A 22,132-nucleotide genomic window follows, 5' to 3' on the forward strand; every position below is an offset into this window, starting at 1 on the left:
TATATATATTTTAAAGAAATTCTTTCAGATTGACAGCAAAGGCAACATTTGCTCTTAGACCATAAAAAATAAATCCTTTTCTGTAAAGGATAATGGTCAGACACATGAAATAATAGTATTGTGTTTGTGGTTAATTTCCTACTGTTAACAATATACATTGGAGTTTGCTTTCAGGAAATATGTGCAAAGATGTACTTATTTTCAAAGGGTCTTATGTAAACCTATTTGTAATAGATACAAATAAAGATATATAGAGAGATGGGAGAGGGGGAAAATGATGTTAATATGTGAGGAATCTGAGTAAAAGACATGAATACTTTGTATTCTGCAATTTCTTTGTAAATCTGAAATTTTTCAAAATAAGTTTAATAAAGTAAAATTGAACAAGATCTGGTTGCCAATGAAATGGTGACTTGCATAATCGTTGTTTATTTATTTTGCTATATGAGGGATCAAACCCAGGACACTTTACCACTGATATACATCCCCAACCCCTTTCATTTTTTTTATTTTGAGACAAAGTCTTCCTAAATTGCTGAAGCTGACCTTGAACCTGTGCTCCTCCTGCCTCAGTCTCTTGGGTAGCTAGGATTGTAGGGGTACATCGCTCTGCCCTGCTAAATTAGTGAATATTTTAATTATACTATGTGATATTTGTTTATGTATGTGATACATGCTGATATAGTCACCATTTCCTGTCTATATTATTAAGTTTTATTAGCAATTTTTTGGAAAATATAGCATAAGAGAAAGCATTGACTTTGCAATCTGCAGATAGATCTGCAACTAATATTTTTGTAACATCTTGAGAAAATTTTTGTCTGTAGGTCCCAGGTTCCTTATCTGAAAATTTTGTGAAGAGCTATATAATTTGGCATTGCTGCTAGGTTCTAGCAATTCTGTGATCATGGCTTTGGACTCACTGATGTAGTAGGAACTCAGTCACACTTTATGGTCAGCCACTTGAAAAAGGCCCAGCCCTTCTCACACAAGAGAAGGTTTGTAGAAATCAGAGCTGGAAAACATCTATTAAAACATCTAATCTGTCTGTCCACTAGTACTCAGTTGTTCATAGCAAATCCTCTGCTATTTTGACCAGTACTCATTCTCCTTCCTGTGGTGTAACCATTGATTATAGCCCTTTCCTTTAGTCATCTAGGAAGAGATTGTGATTGTTCTTAACTCTAAAAATATCTATTCTTTCATATTTAGACTTTACTTTTAAAAATTATAATTTGCTACTATGGCAGAGGCTAATAGGCAAGTTGTTTCCTCTGGAATCACAAAAGAGTTTAGATGATAAACAGTTGAATGTCTAATAAAAGTAATTACATGATAATAAAAATTATGTAAATACAAGTCAAATTTCAGAATAAAAATCAAGATTTTAAAGATAATATATTTAAAATGGAAAATGTAACAGGATTTTTTTTTTGTTTTAAATATATTTAAAAAGAAAGAATGTAGGAATGTAAAGAAATAAAGCACTGGTATTCTGTTGATGAAGATATAAATTGGTTTATTTTAGAAATAATTTATCTATTCAAAAATCATGCATCATAACTAAAATTCTTAAATTCCACTACAAGGAAATTATTTTGTAAAAATACTAATTACTGCATTGTTTGTAAAAGTGAACATTTGGATTGTTTCCAAATACTTTCATTAAAGTGATGATTTTTATTTTCACAGCTAGAGTTGGGAAGGCATCATTCATTATGTCTTAGTTAGTGAACAATTTCCAGAACAATCCAAATGTTCACTGTTGGGAAATCACATTAATAAATTATAAAACTTTATACAATGGATTCTTATATAGAATTCCCAAAAATAACGTTGGAGGTTTTTTAATATTGATATGAAACAGATTTATTATTACTATTTTTTAAAAATTACATATATATATATATACACACATATATATATATGTATGTACATGTTTATGTATGCTTTTAAATATTTTATTAAATTTGGATGCCTTTGATTTTAGCTAATAAGTAATATATTTCCTCTCTGGCTGCTGGATTTGAGCTTATATAGAACCAAACACTTTCATTAAAGTGATGATTTTTCTTTTCACAGCTAGAGTTGGGAAGACATCACTCATTATGTCTCTGGTCAGTGAAGAATTTCCAGAAGAGGTAAACATTTTGATTTCTTTTCCATATTTAGAATTTTTTAAAAAATTATCAAAAGTAAGGGCTGGGGTTATAGCTCAGTGATAGTGCGCTTGCCTCATGCATGTGAGGGGTTTGATCCTTAGCACCACACAAAAATAAATAAAATAAAGTTATTGTGTCCATCTTTCTTTTTTAAAAAAAATAAGAGCTGGAATAGTGGCTCAGTGGCAGAGAGCTTGCCTCACATGTATGAGGCACTGGGATTCATCCTTATCACCACATAAACATAAATAAATAAAGGTATCCATCTACAACTAAAAAATATTTTTAAAAATTATCAAAAGTAAGTTAAAGTGAAATAACTCTTACTTTTTAAAAAATGTTTCCTTTTCAACAGTTGAAACTTTTTTTTAGTTGTTGATGGACTTTTTATTCATTTATTTATATGTGGTGCTGAGAATCAAACCCAGTGCCTCACACATGCTAGGCAAGCACTCTATCTCTGAGCCACAATCCCAGCCCCAGATGAAACTTTTTAAAGGTTTATATTAGTTTATAGAGGCATATCTGAGAAAGAATCAACTAGATCTAAGTTTACCAAGTCCTTTGTGTTTCCTGCTTTTGACCTTGTCTAGGACATTTGTCATCTTGGTGCCTTAGTTGTCTCATCTGTAAAATGGAAGTTGAAAGAGATAATGAGATTGTATAACTCATTTTTAAAAATAAAATGTTACTTATAAGCCCCAAATATAAAAGAGATGATGAGTATTCTGTGAGTTGAAATTAGGGTGAAAAATCTGGATCTCTGCTTGTTTTCCACTGCCTACTCTTTTGAGTGTTTTTGCAGAACCACTAGAATTCTAACACACATATTTGGAAACATTTATCTACCTACCTCATTTTACAAATGAAGAAACTAATTCATTCTTCCTTTGCTCACCTAAAAGAATTGTTTTGGATCACAAATGAGATGAGCTTAGTAATAGTGAAGTGCCACCAAAAATCAGGTGGTTTTATTATGACTGACAGTATATATTTATTTCCACTTTCAAAGTTCTAGTGTGAGAGGCTGCTAGCTAAAAGTTAGGCTATTGCTATGGGGAATGGGATAAGTGGAATAGAATGAAAATGATTTCTGTTTTTTTTTTCTTTACATAATATTATTATTAGTAACACAGTTTGCATTTACCCCTTCTTTGCTCTTTTTTAGGTAGAAATAACTGTGTAATTTCATTGTTCAGGTAGAAATTTGATGTATCCTGTGTTAGTTTTTTTTGGTGCTGGGAATTGAATCCAGGGCCTTGTGCATGCTAAATATGTACTTTCCCACTGAATTACATTTCCATATGATAGTGTTTTCAACATCCACAACAACCATATGACCATTCATTGTTTCTTTTGCTTCCTGCCCCCTTAAATAAGATAGTCAAATAAGTAATTACTTAGTTTGAGAAGTGAAGTATATTTTCATTTGTGGAATTGTTAACATTAATTTATAGTCAGTTGGGAAAGAGGTATAATACCTAAAGGTTTTCTGCAAAAATTTGACTTAGTTTAGAACTATTTTAGCATTGCCCTCCTGAGTATGGATAAGAGATTTTTAATTAATTTAAAAATTATATAGTCTTGGGCTGCAATTGTAGCTCAGTGGTAGAGCGCTTGCCTTGCAAATATGAGGCACTGGATTTGATCCTCAGCATCACATAAAAATAAATAAATAAATAAAGATATTGTGTCCATCTACTACTAAAAAATAAAAATATTTTAAAAAAAGAATTGTTTGCTAATTTCTTTCTTTCTTTTTTTTTTTTTATATATATATATATAGTCTTGGGGCTGGGGACATAGCTCAGTTGGTAGAATTTAGGTACACTCTACCACTGAGCTAAGTGGTTCTTTCTTTCCAGCCCCTTTTTATTAAATTTTCATTTAGAGACAGCATCTTGCTAAGTCTCTGGGGCTAGCCTCAAACTTGCAGTTTTCCTGCCTCAGCCTCCTGAGTCTGTAACTACATATGTGTGCCAACATGCTAGCTGAAAAATGAGATTATTAAGCATATGGCACATTAGGCAGCCAACTAGTTAACTTCTAGAAGTTAATTTGATAATTTACTGATTAATTTAAATATTGCTTTGTTGTTTTTTTGTGGGTTTTTTTTTTCAGTTCTTGAGATGGAACCCATGGCCTTGTACATTCTAGGCAAGTGTTCTACCACTTAGCTACACCTCCAGCTCCTGAAAATTGTGTTGGATTACCATAGCTCCTCGTCTGTAGAGTATCTTGGGCCTTCAATAAAATAGAATGAGAATAATATATTTTAAAAACTAATGTTTGAAACACCAAATTAATTTAAGAATTGTTTTTGTCTATATCGGATAAAAAGTGTCCTTAATATGTCTTCTACCTACATAAGTAGAAATGTGCATTGTTTTTCAAAAGAAAAACCTTTTTTAGTTTTTATTATGCTATTAAAAAATGTTTTTACCATATATTTTTCATATATATTTGCATCTGTGATGAGTAAAAAAAATAAGAATTTAAAAAGTTAAAATAAGAATTTATAAGGGACTAATATAAATAAATTTATATAATCTGTTAACGAATTTGATAATATCCCCTAATTTTTTCCTTTTCTGCGTTTGTTTGCAAAAAAGGTTCCTCCTCGGGCAGAAGAAATCACCATTCCAGCTGACGTCACCCCCGAGAGAGTTCCAACACACATTGTAGATTACTCAGGTAATGGATGTCCTTTTGTAGGTGAAGCTCTAGAGTTAGTTTAATAGTCCTGAAGACAGTCTTATTGAGCTTTTAAAAATTCTCAGAGGCTGAGCAGAGTACATGTCTGTAATCTTAGCATCTTGGGAGACTGAGGTAAGAGGATCATAAGTTCAAAGCCAGCCTCAGCAAATTGGTGAGGCCCTAAACAACTTGGTGAGACTTTGTCTCAAAATAAAAAAAAAATAAAAAGGGCTGGGGATGTGCTCAGTGGTTAAGTGCTCCTGGGTTCAATTTCTGGTACCAAAAAAAAAAAAAAAAATCAGAGAGAGATGGTCCTTTCTCTGTTGTAGTATATGATATTCCCCTAACGTCTCTTTCAATCCGCATCCCCCATTCTACTCCCTACCTAAAGCCTCCATTTGGTAGTTCTGTGTCCCCAAAATACCAAATTGGGTTCCATAATAATAAAAAATAAGGAGGAAAAGTAAATGGCAAATGATATATAAGTCATTACCCTGCTGAAATTGGCACGTTTACAGAAAGAAGTTCTGGGTCAATTTTGTTGTTATCCATTCAGGTATGTTTTGATGATTTAGAATTCTGAATTTAAGAATATATTGAATTCTGAATTTATTTTTTGTCAACTTTACTAGTCGGCTTTCTGTTACTGACAAAATACCTGAGATAACAACTTAAGAGGAGTAAATGTATACTTTGGCTCATGGTTTCAATCTATGGATGCTTGGCAAGGTTGCTTTTGGACCTGTCATGAGGCAAGCCATGATGATAAAAGCACATGATACAAAAATGTTTACCTCATGGTGGTCAAGAAGCTTAGAGAAGGGGTCTGAGACAAAATGCACCCTTCAAGGGCACATCCCCAGTGACCTAATTTCTCCAATTAGGCTGTATTTTCTAAAGTGTCCATCACCTTCCAATAGTCCATTGAGCTATGAATCTATAATTGGATTATCCATTTATTATGTCAGAGCACTCGTGATCCAGTCACCTTCAGAAGGTCTCACCTCTGAACACTGCTGCATTGAGGATCAAGACTTCAACACAGGAGCTTTGGGGGACATTTAGGATCTAAATCATATCATCAACCTTTGTCACAAATAAAATAAGTAAAACATTTGTCAACTTGCTTATATATCAGAAACACATCTATAGTGCTTTCAATAACTTAAAAACTTTTTACATAATACTACTTACATTTTATTCATTTAATTATTTCTGATCTAGAACTTTTTAGAACATGGATATAAATATAATGATAATACTTTGGATAAATTGATATTCCATATATTTTCAAAATAAAACACTATAACTGTTCTGTCCATTACCTATGGCCATTCTAAATTTTAAATGTTCTATAGCTGGGTATGGTGGCCCATGACGGTAATCCCAGCAACTCAGGAGGCTGAGACAGGAGAATCACAAGTTTGAGACCAGCTTTGGCAGCTTAGTGAGGCCGCAAGCAACTTAGGGAGACTCTCTTTCAAATTTTTTTAAACAATTTTTTTTAACATTCATTCATTCATTCATTTATTTATATGTGGTGCTGAGGATCCAACCCAGTACCTTATGTATGGTGGACGAGTGTTCTATCACTGAGCCACAGCTCTAGCCCTCATCTCTCAAATTTAAAAAATAACAAAAAGAGCTGGGGATATAACTCAGGGGTAGAGTACCCCTGGGTTCAAATTTATTTTTTAATTTTTAATTTTTATTTGTAGGTGGACACAACAACTTTATTTTATTTATTTATTTTTATGTGGTGTTAAGGATTAAACCCAGTGCCTCACACATGCTAGACAAATGCCTTAACACTGAACTACAACTCCAGCCCTGGTTTCAATTCTCAGTACCAAAAAACAAACAAAAAATAAAGTGCTATAAATTTAAAATGCGGGGCTGGGGATGTGGCTCAAGCGGTAGCGCGCTCGCCTGGCATGCGTGCAGCCCGGGTTCGATCCTCAGCACCACATACAAACAAAGATGTTGTGTCCTCCAAGAACTAAAAAATAAATATTAAAAAAAAATTCTCTCTCTGTCTCTCAAAAAAAAAAAAATTTAAAATGCAAGTATATTTTTAAGTGTTAGCATAAAAAATGTAAAAGTATCTCATTAATTTTTCTATTGAGTGGGAGTTTTAATTTTTTTAATTTAATTTTTTATATTTTGGGTTAAATAAAAATTAATTTTACCCCTTTTATCTTTTTTTTTTTTTTTGGTATTGGGGATTGAACTCAGGGGTGCTTGACCACTGAGCCACATCCCAGCCCTATTTTATGTTTTATTTAGAGACAGGGTCTCACTGAGTTGCTTAGCACCTTGCTTTTTGCTAAGGCTGACTTTGAACTTGATCCTCCTGTCTCAGCCTCCCAAGCTACTGGGATTACAGGCATGCGCCACCATGCATGGACTCTTTTTACCTTTTTAAAGATAACTACTAGAAAATTAACAATTACATATGTGGCTTGCATTGTATGTATGTTGAACAGCAGTATACTAGAAATTGAAGCCTCATAACTAGCTTTATTTATAGAATTATTCTTTTTTGATACACACAGCCTTATAATTTGATTAATTTAATTATTAGAATTGAAGCCTTGTTGACTACTCAACATATGGAAAAATATTAAATATACAGCCTTTTTTTTTTTTAGCATAGTATAACATACCATTACTAGTTTCTTTGTGAGGAATAACAGGCATTTGGGGGGAGACATGTAACCTAAAATGATCTAAATTAATTGCTCTTGATTTCTTTGCTTCCTCGTCCTAGCTCTATCATGTATACCCTTTGAGAGCAGTTCTGGCTAGAAATATGTGCTTGATTCTTCATTGTCATGCTATAGTTTTGCTTCTGGGTCCTGGTTATTATTTCTTCTACCTGCTATCTAGATTGTAAGCTTGTATTGACCAGATTCTCACCTGGCCTTTTGGACCCTATTATGTAGACTCACTCTGAGCTTCCGACTTTAAAGCACTCAGTTTTCTATCTTGAGTTGCTGATCTCTTTTGTCTGACCCTTTGTAACCCTGGATCAGATGCTGGCCTAGATTTATCACACAATGTCTCTGCTCTTCTATGCTCCGGCTACCTTCTTATGGATGTGTCTTTTATCATTAGCCAGCTTCCTTATCTTAGTTCAACTTTCTCTGCTCCTGGGTTACCCTGGTCTTTGCTACCCAGTCTTGATTTCTTTGCTTCCTTATCCTAGCTCTATCATGTATACCATGGTAGAGCTATACCATGGCATTTTGAAGGATAGTAATTGGTGTCACATGTATTATAGGTTGACTATTGGTTATAATGAAAGTGTTTAAAATGTGAATATTGACTTTTTGTCACTTGTAGAAGCAGAACAGAGTGATGAACAACTTCATCAAGAAATATCACAGGTAAGTTTAAAAAAATAGTTGTATGTTTTTGTGGAAAAACAGTGATGACCCTAAGAGTGTGCTTTTTTCATTTTCTCACTTAGCAAGAATTTTCAATTCTTTGTTGTTGATGCTAATTTTGAACATGTTTTTATTGTGGATCCTTAGGAATATTTTACTCTTTAGGGGTAAGCTTTTTTTTCCCCTTCAAAATTTTTCTGCCTTTGAGCCAAATATATTAACTAGTTGGTAATTAAATGCTAATGTTTGTATTTTTATTTTAAAATGACATTAATTTGTTAATTTTTCTTCTAGGCTAATGTCATCTGCATAGTTTATGCTGTTAACAACAAACATTCTATTGATAAGGTATAAATATATGATTTTTTCCCATTATATTTAGTTAAATTTCAATGGAGCACTTTCAAAGTTGATCCTCAATTTAGAATTTTAATGATTAGAGGACAAAATTTTTAATGATGATCTACATCATGACTTTGCTCTTGTTCATTTTTGTTTTAGGTAACAAGTCGATGGATTCCTCTCATAAATGAAAGAACAGACAAAGACAGCAGGTATTTTTTCTCTCAAACTTTATATTGAAAAATTTCAAATAGGAATTTTACCAAAAAGATGTGAGAAATAGTAATGAACATCTGAAAACCCTTCACAGATCCATCAGTTGTTAACATTTGCCACATATGCTTTGTCAGTTCATCTGTCTGCTTACATACCTCCATACATCCCCACACATCTGTTTTGGGAGGAATCACTTGAAGCAGTAAGTATATTTGAGAGCAAAGAAACGGCACTATGCTAATAATTCATAAATACAGACAGATTAAATATTTTGATAATCTTACATTTTTGTTTCTCAAACTGCTGCTTGAAAGTCTCAGTTTTAGAGTGTATCCTCACCTGTATTTTGTGTGCACACACACACCCTCTATTTTTATGGTGGTGCAGATTGAAATCTAGGACCTTATACATGCAAGGCAAGTACTCTACCACGGTGCTAGACCCCCGTAACCCTCTCTCCTATTTTGTACTCCTTTGATGAAATATGGCATCATCGTTTACTCACGGTGTGGGCAATTATAGTTGATTGTATACAGTGTAGTGTATGTTAGAGCAGGAACTTTGAAAAAACATGAATAACCCTTGAAATCTGGTTTGACCCTTATGAGCTTGTAGACTTTGACTTGTTAGTTTCCTCATGTATAAGTGAGGATAAGGGTAATATCTGTCTTAGCTACATGTGGTTATATTGAGAATCAAATGAAATAATGCATATGTAAGTACTTTATAAATTCTTTAAGGAACTCTTTAGGAATTCATAAAGAAAGATTTCTTTGTAATTCTTTGGAAGATATAAGTATGACAGGGAAAAAGTAAGAGAGTGTGCATTCTGTATTTTTCTGAACCAGAATAGTAGTTCTGAGCATAAACATTTTAAATTTAAATGGAAACAAAATATTTTCTTGCAATATTATTTAATTGGAATAACATTTATGAAGCGCATTTGAGTCTTAAATGTTAAGAAATTCAAACTCATATTTATTAATTGAGCACATTTGGTCCTGTACTCAATTTTTTAAAAATTTATTTTCAGTTGAGCATTTTTGTCTTTTGAAACTCTGAAAGCCTAGTTCTTTTTTTTTTGTTGTTGTTTTTTGGGGTTTTTTTTGTACTGGAGATTGAACCCAGGGGGTGCTTGACCACTAAGTCACATCTCCAAACCCCTGTTTTTTGGAGGGAGGAGTACTGGGGTTTGAAGTCAGGGGCACTCAACCACTTAGCCACATCTCCAATCCTATTTTGTAATTTATGTGGAGACAGGGTCTCATTGAGTTGCTTAACACCTTGCCATTGCTGAGGCTGGCTTTGAACTTTGCCATCCTCCTGCCTCAGCCTCTCGGTTTGCTGGCATTACAGGAGTGTGCCACTGCACCCAGTCAAATCCCCAACCCTTTTTATTTTTTATTTTGAGACAAATTCTCTCTAAGTTGCTTAAGGCCTTGCTAAATTGATTCCCTTGTCTTAGTCTTAGTCTCCCGAGTTGCTAGGATTAAAGTTGTATACCACCATGCCCAGCTGAAAGTCTGGTTCTGAACAGATTAATGTGATCATTCATCTGTTTTACTTAGTTATGGAAGAGCAACTTTGGACTGAGATGGCATTGTAAGTGCTATGCCTAATAGCTCCGATGGTGCCTTCTTATCATGGTTTTAAACTTTATGGTGACTTATTGACAAGATGGAAAGGGGAGAGTGGACCCTTCAAAGATGTGGTTCCCACTGCAGTAGTCTCTAGTCAGTTGTGGCATTTTAACTTTAAATAAATTAAAATTAAATAAAACTAAAATTATAGTTTCTTCAATATGTTTAATCACATTTCAGGAGCTTTATAGCTACATCTGGCTAGTTGTTAACAGTAATGAACGGGGCAGGTAAAGAATAGTCGCACCATCATAGAATGTTATATTGGACAGGGCTCCTTTGGAGGATCTGATACCTGTATGCTCCTGATATTTGTTTTTCTTCATTAAGCTATTTCTGGGAGGGACTCTTCAGAGAAGGCATTTCTGTATACATCTGTTATTATAAACCACTATGTTTTTGGAAAACCTTCTGGATTGCTTGGGAATCAATATTTGGGTAATAGAGTGGGTCAGTTTCTTTAAGCATGATGGTCATAGCGGGGAGGTAAACTAAATGTTTCAAGGATTTCTATTGCAGTTTCGAGTTCCAGCAAGATAATTTGCTTTCTGCAAGCTGTCTTGTAGGATTCCCAAATAACAGTTCTTCATTAGACTGATCCTCTTTGATAACCTATTTCGATTTCCCACAGTCTTCTCCAGATTTCACTTGTCTAAAACAAAATCTTTAATTCTCTGCCCACCCACTCTCCCACCAAGAAACAAAACTCCCTCCATCTTCGATGTCTTATGGAATCTCTTCATTTTCTCTAGCCAAAATCCTGTATATTTTTCCCTTTCCTTCAGCTTCTGTGTTTATCAGATACTAATATCTGTGTTAGTTGTACTCCTAAAATGTCTTAAATCTGAATATTTCTTCTTCAACTTCACTGTGAATGCTCTATTCCAAGCTATCAGATTTTTAAAAAGCCTTTTCTAAGTGGGCACAGTGACATGTGGCTCAGGAGGCCGAGACAGGAAGATTGTAAGTTCACGGGTAGCCTCAGCAACTTAGTGATACCTGCAATAATTTAGCGAGACCCTATCTCAAAAAATAAACTAAGTGCTAGGGATGTAGCTCAGTGGTAAAGCACTCCTGGGTTCAGTCCCCAATACTGAAAATAAAAGGGGAAAAAAAGCTTTTTCTTTTTGTTTTGATGGGAGGAGGGGTACTGGGTATTGAACTCAGGGGCACTTTGGCCCCTGAGCCGCATCCCCAGCCCTTTTTTCTTTTTGGTATTTTATTTAGAGACAGAATCTCACTGAGTTGCTCAGTCCCTCACTTTTCTGAGTCTGGCTTTGAACTCATGATCCTCCTGAGCCACTGGGATTATAGGCACACACAACTGTGCCCAGCAAAAAAACTTTTTCTTAATGAAAGAAATCAAACATATACAAAAGTAGAGAGAATAGTGTAATAATTCCCATGTATCTGTCATCCAGCTTCAACAATTAACTCATTGCCAGTTTCATTTCATCTATTACTCCTCCCATTCGAGTCATTTTGAAGCAAACTAACATACTATATCACACTATGTATCTTTCAGTATGTATGTTTTAAAAGTAACAAATCATTGCATTTAAAAATGTGGATCAGATCATGTCATGCTCCTGCTTTTAACCCTTCAGTGTCTTCCACTCTCCTTACTGCAGCTTTTAAGTTCTATATGTCTGGCCTTTGATCGTGTCCAGCCCCATTTCATAATTTTCATAACCTCTTTTGCTCAGCATCTCTTCACTCCAGCATCTTTGACCCCACCAGGATCTTTTTTTTTTTTTTTTCAATTTGAGGCCTTTGAATGTGGTGACCCTTCTTCCCAGGTAGCTTTTCCTTGCTCTTCATATAAAGAATTCTAATCTGGTCTTTTACTCCTTTGTTCAAATACTACTTTGTTGGAGAGTTTTTCTCTGATTACTATTTGTAATTAACTTCTTCCATGTGCTCTATCTATCCTATATGCCCCTTTTCAGTTCCTTCATAACACTTACTGAATTGAAAAATTGTTTATTTACTTATTGTTCATTTTCTGTTTTCAATGTTAGAATTGGAAGAGATCTTCCTTGTCTTGTGTCTTTAATATGTTCGTGGTTTATTATAGGTACCCATTAAATATGTGTTCAATGGTTAGATGAAACTGACTATAGTAAGAGTTCATGAGTTTTAATAAGATTTTTACTTAGAAATTCTGAGTTATGATGTGAATTAAATGTAGATATAAGGTCTTTTCCCTTTCTTATTACAATTCCTATTTATTTCAGGCTGCCTTTGATATTGGTTGGGAACAAGTCTGATCTGGTGGAATACAGTAGCATGGAGACCATCCTTCCCATCATGAACCAGTATACAGAAATAGAAACCTGTGTGGAGGTATGCCTCATGAAAATTTATTATTGGTGAATTCTCACTAACCTGAGATTCTGAATAGGAATGGGGGTGATGTGTGATGGAATAAATTTTCTGCTCTTTGTGCACTCATGTAAACCCAAGTACAACAGAACTAGGTTGTGTGTAGACATGATATTGTGATGTCCACAAAGGAAAATGCAGTTTTCAGTTTCTTCACAAAATCTGCCACCTTATTTTGATAGTTTTAAAATACATTTTTTGTTCTCATAATTGATTTTACAGTATAAAATTTTTAACCTTTTCTTTTCAGTGTTCAGCAAAAAACCTGAAGAACATATCAGAGCTCTTTTATTATGCACAGAAAGCTGTTCTTCATCCTACAGGGCCTCTGTACTGCCCAGAGGAGAAGGAGGTAACCACCAGACTTGTTTACTGGAATGTAGGAGAAACTCTAGTATGATAGTACTTTTTAGTAACTCTTATGTGTTTTTTGCAAAAGTTAAACTTTCAAAATTCAAAATTTATTACTTTATTAAATAGCAACATTTTCTTAGTATTTATCTAATTATCTAATTATTTATACAACTTTGCTATTATAAAATCTGAACTTAACACAGAAACAAAAAACTTGTGCTTTTCTAACAATCGTAGTACTGGGGATTATGTGTGTTTAGTGCTCTTGGTAGCTTTACCACTGAGCTACACCCAAGCCTTTGTGTAGTTTTTAGAAATGAGTACAATATATAACTTTAATGCTCCTTTTTGTTTTTGTTTTATAGCTAGAAATACAGTTATTCCTTATTTAAATATCTAAAATTTAATAATATGTTGCCATAAACTTAAGAAAAACTGATTATATTTTTAAAATATTTACATGCCATAAAATTCACATTTTAAGATAATTCAGTGATTTGTAGTATATTAAATACATTATGCAAATATTATCTAATTCTAGAACCTTTCATCACTCCCAAAAGAAATCCTGTTCTCATTAGCAGTCACTCTGTAAACCCTCTTTTTCCAAGCTCCTTACAACAGTTAATTTATTTTTTCTGCATTTAGTTTTGTACATAATCAAAGCTGTCATCATGGGCTTGGGCTGTGACTCAGCTGTAGCGCACTTGCCTAGCATGTGTGAGGCACTGGGTTTGATTCTCAGCACCACATATACATAAATAAAATAAAGGTCTATCAACAACTAAAAAACTATTTTAAGAAAACAATCTATCTTAAAAAAAAGTGGGGTGGCTGGGGGTTGTGGCTCACTGGTAGAGCACTTGCCTTGAATGTGTGAGGCACTGGGTTCGATTCTCAGCACCATATATAAACAAAAAATAAAGGTTTGTCAACAACTAAAATGAATAAAATAATAAAATTTAAAAAAAAATTGTTTGGGGCTGGGGTTGTAGCTCAGTGATAGAGCGCTTGCCTAGCATGTGTAAGGCCCTTTTGATCCTCAGCATCACATAAAAATAAACAAATAAAAATAAAGATATTATTGGGCTGGGGTTGTGGCTCAGCAGTAGAGCACTTACCTAGCACATTTGAGGCCCTGGGTTCGATTCTCAGCACCACATAAAAATAAAAATAAATAAAATAAAGGTATGTGTCCAACTACAACTAAAAATATATATATTAAAAAATAATAAAGATATTGTGTCCATCTACAACTAAAAAAAAACTTGTCATCATTACTATTGCCTAGCATGTGTGAAGCTTAGAGTTCAATCCTCAGTACCACATAAAAATAAATAAATTAAAGGTATTGTGTTCATTTACAACTAAAAAACATAAATAAATAAAAAAAGATGAAAATCTCATTACAGATCAGCCTTAACATATGAACATTTGCAATTGATTTTCACAGTAGTGAACACTAATTTTGATTTCCAAATAAGCACAATATTATCCCTCCAATAAAATCTGTTCTCATTAGTAGACCTATACAGAAAAGTTATACTCATTAATATATTTTGAATTTATCAGTAAAAACTTGATGAAAATTTGATTTATCTTTTGCTATGTAAATACCTATATGGTATCCTTGATTTTGCCTTTTGGCTCCAAAGCCTAAAATATTTGCTGTTTCCCTTTACAGAAAAAGTGCTGACACCTTGTAAAACTAATTTGTGTTATCCGTAATCTGATCATGGTTTACTCTTTCTTATTCCTGATTTACAATTTCTTAATTGGGATGCTTATTTCTGATTTACTCTAAGCCAGTATTTCCCAAACTTGCCTCATCATAATAATTAGTAGGTGTAGATATATTTATTACAAACACATGCCATTCTTATTAGTCAGGTGCTGTATTTTATAATAAAGGAAATTGGAAAGTGCTTTTATACTATATTTACCTCTGAGGCCTTAGTCTGGCGGTACATTAAACTCCCCCATTAGTTCTCAATTCTTTACTTGCTACTTTGTTCTCAAGACTATTATTAGTTCTGATAATCTGCTAATCCCCTGGCTCTTCCCCTAGGGTAAAACACCTACCACCATCTGTTGCTCATTTCTTAGGTACACCTGCCTAATAGATAAAACTTTCAACTTTAGGCCGTATCTTATTCGTATGTATGTACAAGCTTTAAGTCTAAGCTTATACCAGAATCTTTTATTTCAACAACAATAAGTGTTTTTTGGTTTAGTTTTTGTTTTTGTTTTTGTTACTGGGGATTGATTTTAGGAGCACTTAACAACTGAACCACATCCCTAGCCCTTTTTATTTTTTTTTTATACTTTTTTTTTTTTTTTTTTTTTTAGTTGTAATGGACTCAATACCTTTATTTTATTTATTTACTTATATGTGGTGCTGAGGATTGAACTCAGGGCTTTGCACGTCCGAGATGAGTGCTCTATCGCTAAGCCACAATTCCAGCCCCCCGTAATATTTTTAATTTTGAGACAGAGTCTCACTAATTTGCTTAGTGCCTTACTAAATTTGAATTCTGCTTCCTCAGCCTCTCATATCACTGGGATTACAGGCATGTGCCACCAGGCCTGGCCAATAGTAATAAGCTTTTTTTTTTTTTTTAATATTTATTTTTTAGTTTTCGGTGGACACAACATCTTTATTTTATTTTTATGTGGTGCTGAGGATCGAACCCAGTGCCCCGCGCATGCCTGGCGAGCACGCTACCGCTTGAGCCACATGCCCAGCCCTAGTAATAAGCTTTTAATACAGATTTGAATCATCAATTTCAAAATTAAAAGCTGAGCTAAAATGTTAAATGATGATTAACTCTGTGTGACCTATGTTGTCCACATTTTACCTGCTAATGAAAAAGATGTGACTACTATGTAATAATAATATTTATTGTGTGAGTAGATCTCTCATATAGAAAATGTTTTTATTGCTGGGCATGGTGGCACACACTGTAATCCCAGTAGTTTGGGAGGCTAAGGCAGGAGGATTGCAAGTTTAAAACCAGACTCAGGGCTGGGGTTGTGGCTCAGTAGCAGAGCATTTGCCTAGCATGCATGAGACACTGGGTTTGATCCCCAGCACCACATTTAAAACAATAACAACAACAAAAAAAAACTAAATAAACCAGACTCAGCAACCTAGCAAGGCCCTGTTACAGAATAAAAAGTAAAAAGGGCTGGGATATGGCTCAGTGGTAAAGCACCCCTGGGTTCAATCCCTTGTACCAAAAAAATATAGTTTTTATTACTGTAAAATTTTTTTACAGTTTTACTGAGGTATAATTTTTAATACTTTCTACTAGTAGTCACTTTTTAGTGTTATATTTTAGGTAGTTAGCACTTTAAAAATTTCATTGAACCAACACTTTACAGCATTTTAACTTCTGATGCATTCCAAGTTTGTTTGTTTTTTAATTTTTTTTTTAGTTGTTGATAGACCTTTATTTTTTAATTTATATGTGGTGCTGAGAATCGAACCCAGTGCTTCACACGTGCCAGGCAAGTGCGCTACTGCTCAGCCCCAGCCCAGCATTTCAAATTTTGATGAAAAATGCATTACTGTTTATATTTTGCTCACAGTATTATTTTTTAATGTCTTTTATTATGTGAGGAAAAACCACTTGAACAAAATGAGAAGTTATTTTTAGGTTCTGTTTTGTGCATCATTCTAGCTACTGCTTCTTTTGTAAACATTTAGATTATTATATAACAATTTTTTCAAAGAGAATAAATAAAATATAATAATCTTTATTAATCTTGAATGTTAATGTTAGGATCATATTTATAGAAGCAATATATTGCCATTTATTTATTTAATCAGAAGTCACCCATGAGGGCTGGGGCTGTAGCTTAGTGGTAGAGTGCCTGCCTCACACGTGTGGGGCACTTGGGTTTGATCCTCAGCACCACATAAAAATAAATAAATAAAGATATTGTGTTCATCTACAACTAAATATACATATATATATAGATGAACACAATATATATATATATATATATATATATATATATATTGTCACCCATAATTGTAGATGTTATATAAATTATGGTCCACTTAGTACTCTTGTAAAAAGAAAGCCATAGCCAATACTCTTTAAATATTTAACTCTTCTTGTTTCTTTCTAATATCTTTGTAGCTTTCATTTTATTTTTTCTCACTATGTCAAATTGCTAAGAGACCTCATTTAACTAAGATTTATTGAAGAAAACTATTTCCTATCTTTTAAAGAATATTTTTTCTGCATTTAGTTTTGAACATAATCAAAGCTGTCATCATGGGCTTGGGCTGTGACTCAGCTGTAGCGTACTTGCCTGGCATGTGTGAGGCACTGGGTTTGATTCTCAGCACCACATATACATAAATAAAATAAAGGTCTATCAACAACTAAAAAACTATTTTAAGAAAAAAATCTATCTTAAAAAGAAAGTGGGGTGGCTGGGGGTTGTGGCTCACTGGTAGAGCACTTGCCTTGAATGTGTGAGGCACTGGGTTCGATTCTCAGCACCATATATAAACAAAAAATAAAGGTTTGTCAACAACTAAAATGAATAAAATAGTAAAATAAAAAAAAAAATTGTTTGGGGCTGGGGTTGTAGCTCAGTGATAGAGCGCTTGCCTAGCATGTGTAAGGCCCTGGGTTTGATCCTTAGCATCACATAAAAATAAACAAATAAAAATAAAGATATTATTGGGCTGGGGTTGTGGCTCAGCAGTAGAGCACTTGCCTAGCACATACGAGGCCCTGGGTTCGATTCTCAGCACCACATAAAAATAAAAATAAATAAAATAAAGGTATGTGTCCAACTACAACTAAAAATATAAATATTAAAAAACAATAAAGATATTGTGTCCATCTACAACTAAAAAAAAAAAAAACTTGTCATTACCGTTTTGCTTGGGATAGCCATATGGCTGAAGTTATAAACTAAAAAGTATACATTTTTCTCACCGTGCCATCTCATTTCTCCATAATAGATGGGTCCATAAGAGATCTACCTCTAAGTCTAAACAAACTTCAGAGATCTTCCTGAAAATTTTTTTGTTTTTTTGCAGGGTTAAGGATCAAACCCAGGGCTTGCACATGCTAGGCGAGCACTCTACTGCTGAGCCACAACCCCAGCCCCAGAACCTTATTTTTAAATATTCAGATATTCTATTCTTTTTATATCGTAAGATAATTGAGGAAGCTATCAAAACATATTTCCAACAGCATTACTTATAAAAATTTTACAGGGGCTGGGGTTGTGGCTCAGTGGTAGAGTTTTCGCCTAGCATGCATGAGGCACTGGGTTCCATCCTCAGCACCACATAAATGTAAAATAAAGATATTGTGTCTACAATAAATAAATAAAACTAAAAAATAAATATTTTTTAAAAATAAAAATTTACAAAGTCTCAAAAGGCAAGATTCTTTTCTAAATGTAGATAATTCTTAAGCAGGTGTAGTTTTGCATACCTATAATCCCAGCAATTTGGGATTGCAAGTTTGAGGCTAGCACAGGCAACTTAGTGGGACTTTGTCTCAAAATAAAAAATAAAATGGGTTGGGGGTGTGGCTCAGTGTAAAACACCCACCCCTGGGTTCAAAAAAAAAAAAAGATAGATTCTTATCTCATAATACAAAATTAGTAAAAGTTTTTTACATGTATTAACCAATGATATTTTGCCATCTGTTTGTGAATAAGTTCATTTTACATCCTAGCTCTAAAACATATAAGGGGTAGATCAAAACATCATGTCCTATTCTACTACCAGAAGTTGGGAAGGAGAGCCTTTAATATATTTATGTCAGTTCAAATTCATTATGGAATGAGGGAGGACATAAATATATAATGAATCTCCCTGAATCCTCACCCAATGATGAACTTCTTTATTATGATTTTTTTTGGCCTGTTCTCAGAGGAATTATGGCCATGAGGGAAGAATGTAGCCTTTCTAAATATTAGTGCAAGTAAATATTGCCTCATTTACCTAAGGCTCCAATGTAAAAGTAAATGGTTTTGCTTTAGATCATTTTTCATGTTGATTATATTTGCAGTTATGTGAAAACAGTGACAGTTGTTCTTACCTTTACTTATGAAAATCATATTTAAAATCCTACTTTAATTTTTTACAGATGAAACCAGCCTGTATAAAAGCCCTTACTCGTATATTTAAAATATCTGATCAAGATAATGATGGTACTCTCAACGATGCTGAACTCAACTTCTTTCAGGTAAGTGATTTTAGTTTTAGGCATTATCATGTCTTTGTCTTTGTTGATAAAAACTATAAAAATTTTTTAAGCTTAAACAATAATTTGTTGCTTGCCTTAGTCTCTTTCTTGTAAAACTATCACATGAAGCTACTTAAACCCTTATGGTATAAAAAACTCTTATATGTAGGAATTGAAGGGATTCTTTGATAGTTTCATTTCATGGTATACAATGGGTATATTAAGAACTTGAAGTTTGAACTATGAATCATTTTGCTTTCTTGGTTTTGTGTAACGTAGCTATACAAAGACCCTTGTGTTTTAGAAACAGGATGAGGGGAGTTGGGAAGTTTCTTTTCTTCTAAGTAAATTATTCAAAGTGGGGACTATTTTAATTTAGAATTTATTTTGGTTGCAACTACTTGATTTTTTTTTAATTGGTTGTTCAAAACATTACAAAGCTCTTGACATATCATATTTCATACATTTGATTCAAGTGGGTTATGAACTCCCATTTTTACCCCATATACACATTGCAGAGTCACATCGGTTACGCATCCACGTTTTTACATAATGCCATACTAGTGACTGTTGTATTCTGCTACCTTTCCTATCCTCTACTATCCCCCTTTCCCTCCCCTCCCATCTTCTCTCCCTATCCAATCTGCTGTAATTCAATTCTCTCCCTTGTTTTTTTTTTTTTAATACTTATTTTTTAGTTGTAGTTGGGCACAATACCTTTATTTTGTTTATTTATTTTTATGTGGTACTGAGGATTGAACCCAGGGCTTCGCAGGTGCTAGGCGAGCGATCTACCACTGAGCCACAACCCCAGCCCCTTATTTTCTATTCTTAGTAGATTATTGTTTTATATTTGTGGTTTTAATGCTGGTTTATTTTTAAACTTATTTTTATTTTATTTATTTATTTATTTATTTTTGCTAGAGAATTTGTTTCAATACTCCATTAGCTCCTCAAGCTCTGGAAGATGTCAAGAATGTAGTAAGAAAACACATAAGTGATGGTGTGGCTGACAGTGGATTGACATTGAAAGGTGGGTTAATGGTGTTTTTTCAACACTTTTAAATTTAATATTTTTGAAATTTCACAGAAAGTGAAGGTGTTTATAGCATTATTTATGCCTTAAGAAAAATGCCTAAAATCTGATTTGGATATTTAAGAGTTGGAAGATAGTCCATATTATCTTTACTATCACTATAAGTTAGAGGTAGAAAACTTGGTTGGGGGCTGGGGTTGTAGCTCAGTGGTAGAGCATGTGTGAGGCACTGAGTTTGATTCTCAGTGCCACATAAAAATAAATAAATGAAATAAAGGTATTGTGTCCATCTACAACAACAACAAAAATATATATGTGTGTGTGTGTGTGTGTGTGTGTGTGTGTGTATATATATGCACAATTTTTTTTTTTTTAATTGGTTCCATCTCAGGGATGCTCAGGACCATCTAAAGGAAAGAGATATCTGGAACAAATAAATTTATCTTAAAGTCTTTTCTACTCATAAATAGTCTTTAAATAGAAATTATTTTCAGAGAATTTTGTCTACAAGTTATACTTATCAAGTATAGAATATTCCCTGTTGAATATATTATAGAGCCACAAGTAAAATAAGAAATAAAATTGAATTCCAGAATTTTCCATTATAGAAATAAACTCAAAATCTAAAAAACATTTTCATTTGCTTCCATCATATAACTGTGATACATGTATTCCTTGGAACGTAATTTTGGCCCTTTCATCCAGTGGTGTCTTGCTGAGCTGGGTGTATATGTAACTCAACTCTGAAATGAACTCTGTTTCATTAAGGCAGTTGTGAATTTTGTTTTGATCTTCACCGTGAAACTGGTATATGAATATTTACAAATCTAGCTCTTGCAATTATATGCTTTTCTCTTGTGTGACTCTGTACCTTCCTTTACATCTATTGTATTTACTTTATTTCAGGTTTTCTCTTTTTACACACGCTGTTTATCCAGAGAGGGAGACATGAAACTACTTGGACTGTACTTCGACGATTTGGTTATGATGATGATTTGGATTTAACACCTGAATATTTATTCCCCTTGTATGTACCTTTGGTTTTCTAATTTTTTTTCAAATTGTTTTTTAGTTGTTGGTGGACTTTTTTATTTTATTTTTTTATATGTGATGCTAAGAATCGAGTGCAGTGCCTCACACATGCCAGGCAAGCACTACCACTGAGTTATAACCCCAGCCCACTTGCCAAGTATTTTTAAGTTTTATTTAGCATACAGATTGGCAGGCTTCAAGTTCCTCAGGAGTAATTTAGATTTATAGGCAAACGTTTGTAGCAGGGTTTCTCAGTTTTGGCACTATCAACATTTTGGACCAGATAATTCCTATACAGCCTGTCCTGTGCATTTGAGATGTTGGGCATACTTAGATGGCAGTAACACCTCTTTCTTTCCTTAGCTGTGACAACCAAAAATATCTCCAGAAATTGCCAGGTATCTCCTTAGAAACTTAAAACATCCATCCTTGAGAGCTACAGACTTATAGCAGGGCTCAAATTCTTGCTCTTCTTCTCACAGAGAATACAAGTTATGTTTTTTTAATTCATTTTTACTGGAGAAGGAGAAAAAGAAGCCATATAAACTTGGTTTTGAGTCAAGAGGTCAAAAATATGCATTTTTCTTTAGTTCTTCAATTTTATAGCCCGTTATTAGCTCAGGATAAAGTATTTTCCCTAAATACCTGGTCA

General features: G+C 33.7%; 1 protein-coding gene across 11 annotated transcripts in view; it reads left to right on the forward strand.

Moving 5' to 3' along the window:
- Positions 1-22,132, forward strand: part of Rhot1 (ras homolog family member T1) — a 66,478-nt gene that overhangs the window by 14,242 nt on the left and 30,104 nt on the right. For 10 of the 11 annotated variants that reach the window (XR_007344254.1, XR_007344257.1, XM_015501183.2 and 7 more), the window contains exons 2-11: positions 2,083-2,141; positions 4,775-4,856; positions 8,205-8,248; positions 8,543-8,596; positions 8,750-8,802; positions 12,684-12,792; positions 13,082-13,183; positions 19,314-19,412; positions 20,337-20,445; positions 21,355-21,475. Coding sequence is in view for 9 of the 11 variants with exons in the window: in XM_015501183.2 (XP_015356669.1) it covers positions 2,083-2,141; positions 4,775-4,856; positions 8,205-8,248; positions 8,543-8,596; positions 8,750-8,802; positions 12,684-12,792; positions 13,082-13,183; positions 19,314-19,412; positions 20,337-20,445; positions 21,355-21,475 (832 nt within the window). In the remaining 2 variants the exon portion in view is untranslated. Of the gene's footprint in view, positions 1-2,082; positions 2,142-3,330; positions 3,362-4,774; positions 4,857-8,204; positions 8,249-8,542; positions 8,597-8,749; positions 8,803-12,683; positions 12,793-13,081; positions 13,184-19,313; positions 19,413-20,336; positions 20,446-21,354; positions 21,476-22,132 lie in introns of all 11 variants that reach the window. The other variant, XM_048794832.1, reaches the window with a different exon arrangement.

The sequence above is a fragment of the Marmota marmota genome, unplaced genomic scaffold (assembly GCF_001458135.2).
Source record: "Marmota marmota marmota unplaced genomic scaffold, marMar, whole genome shotgun sequence".
NCBI lineage: Eukaryota > Metazoa > Chordata > Mammalia > Rodentia > Sciuridae > Marmota > Marmota marmota.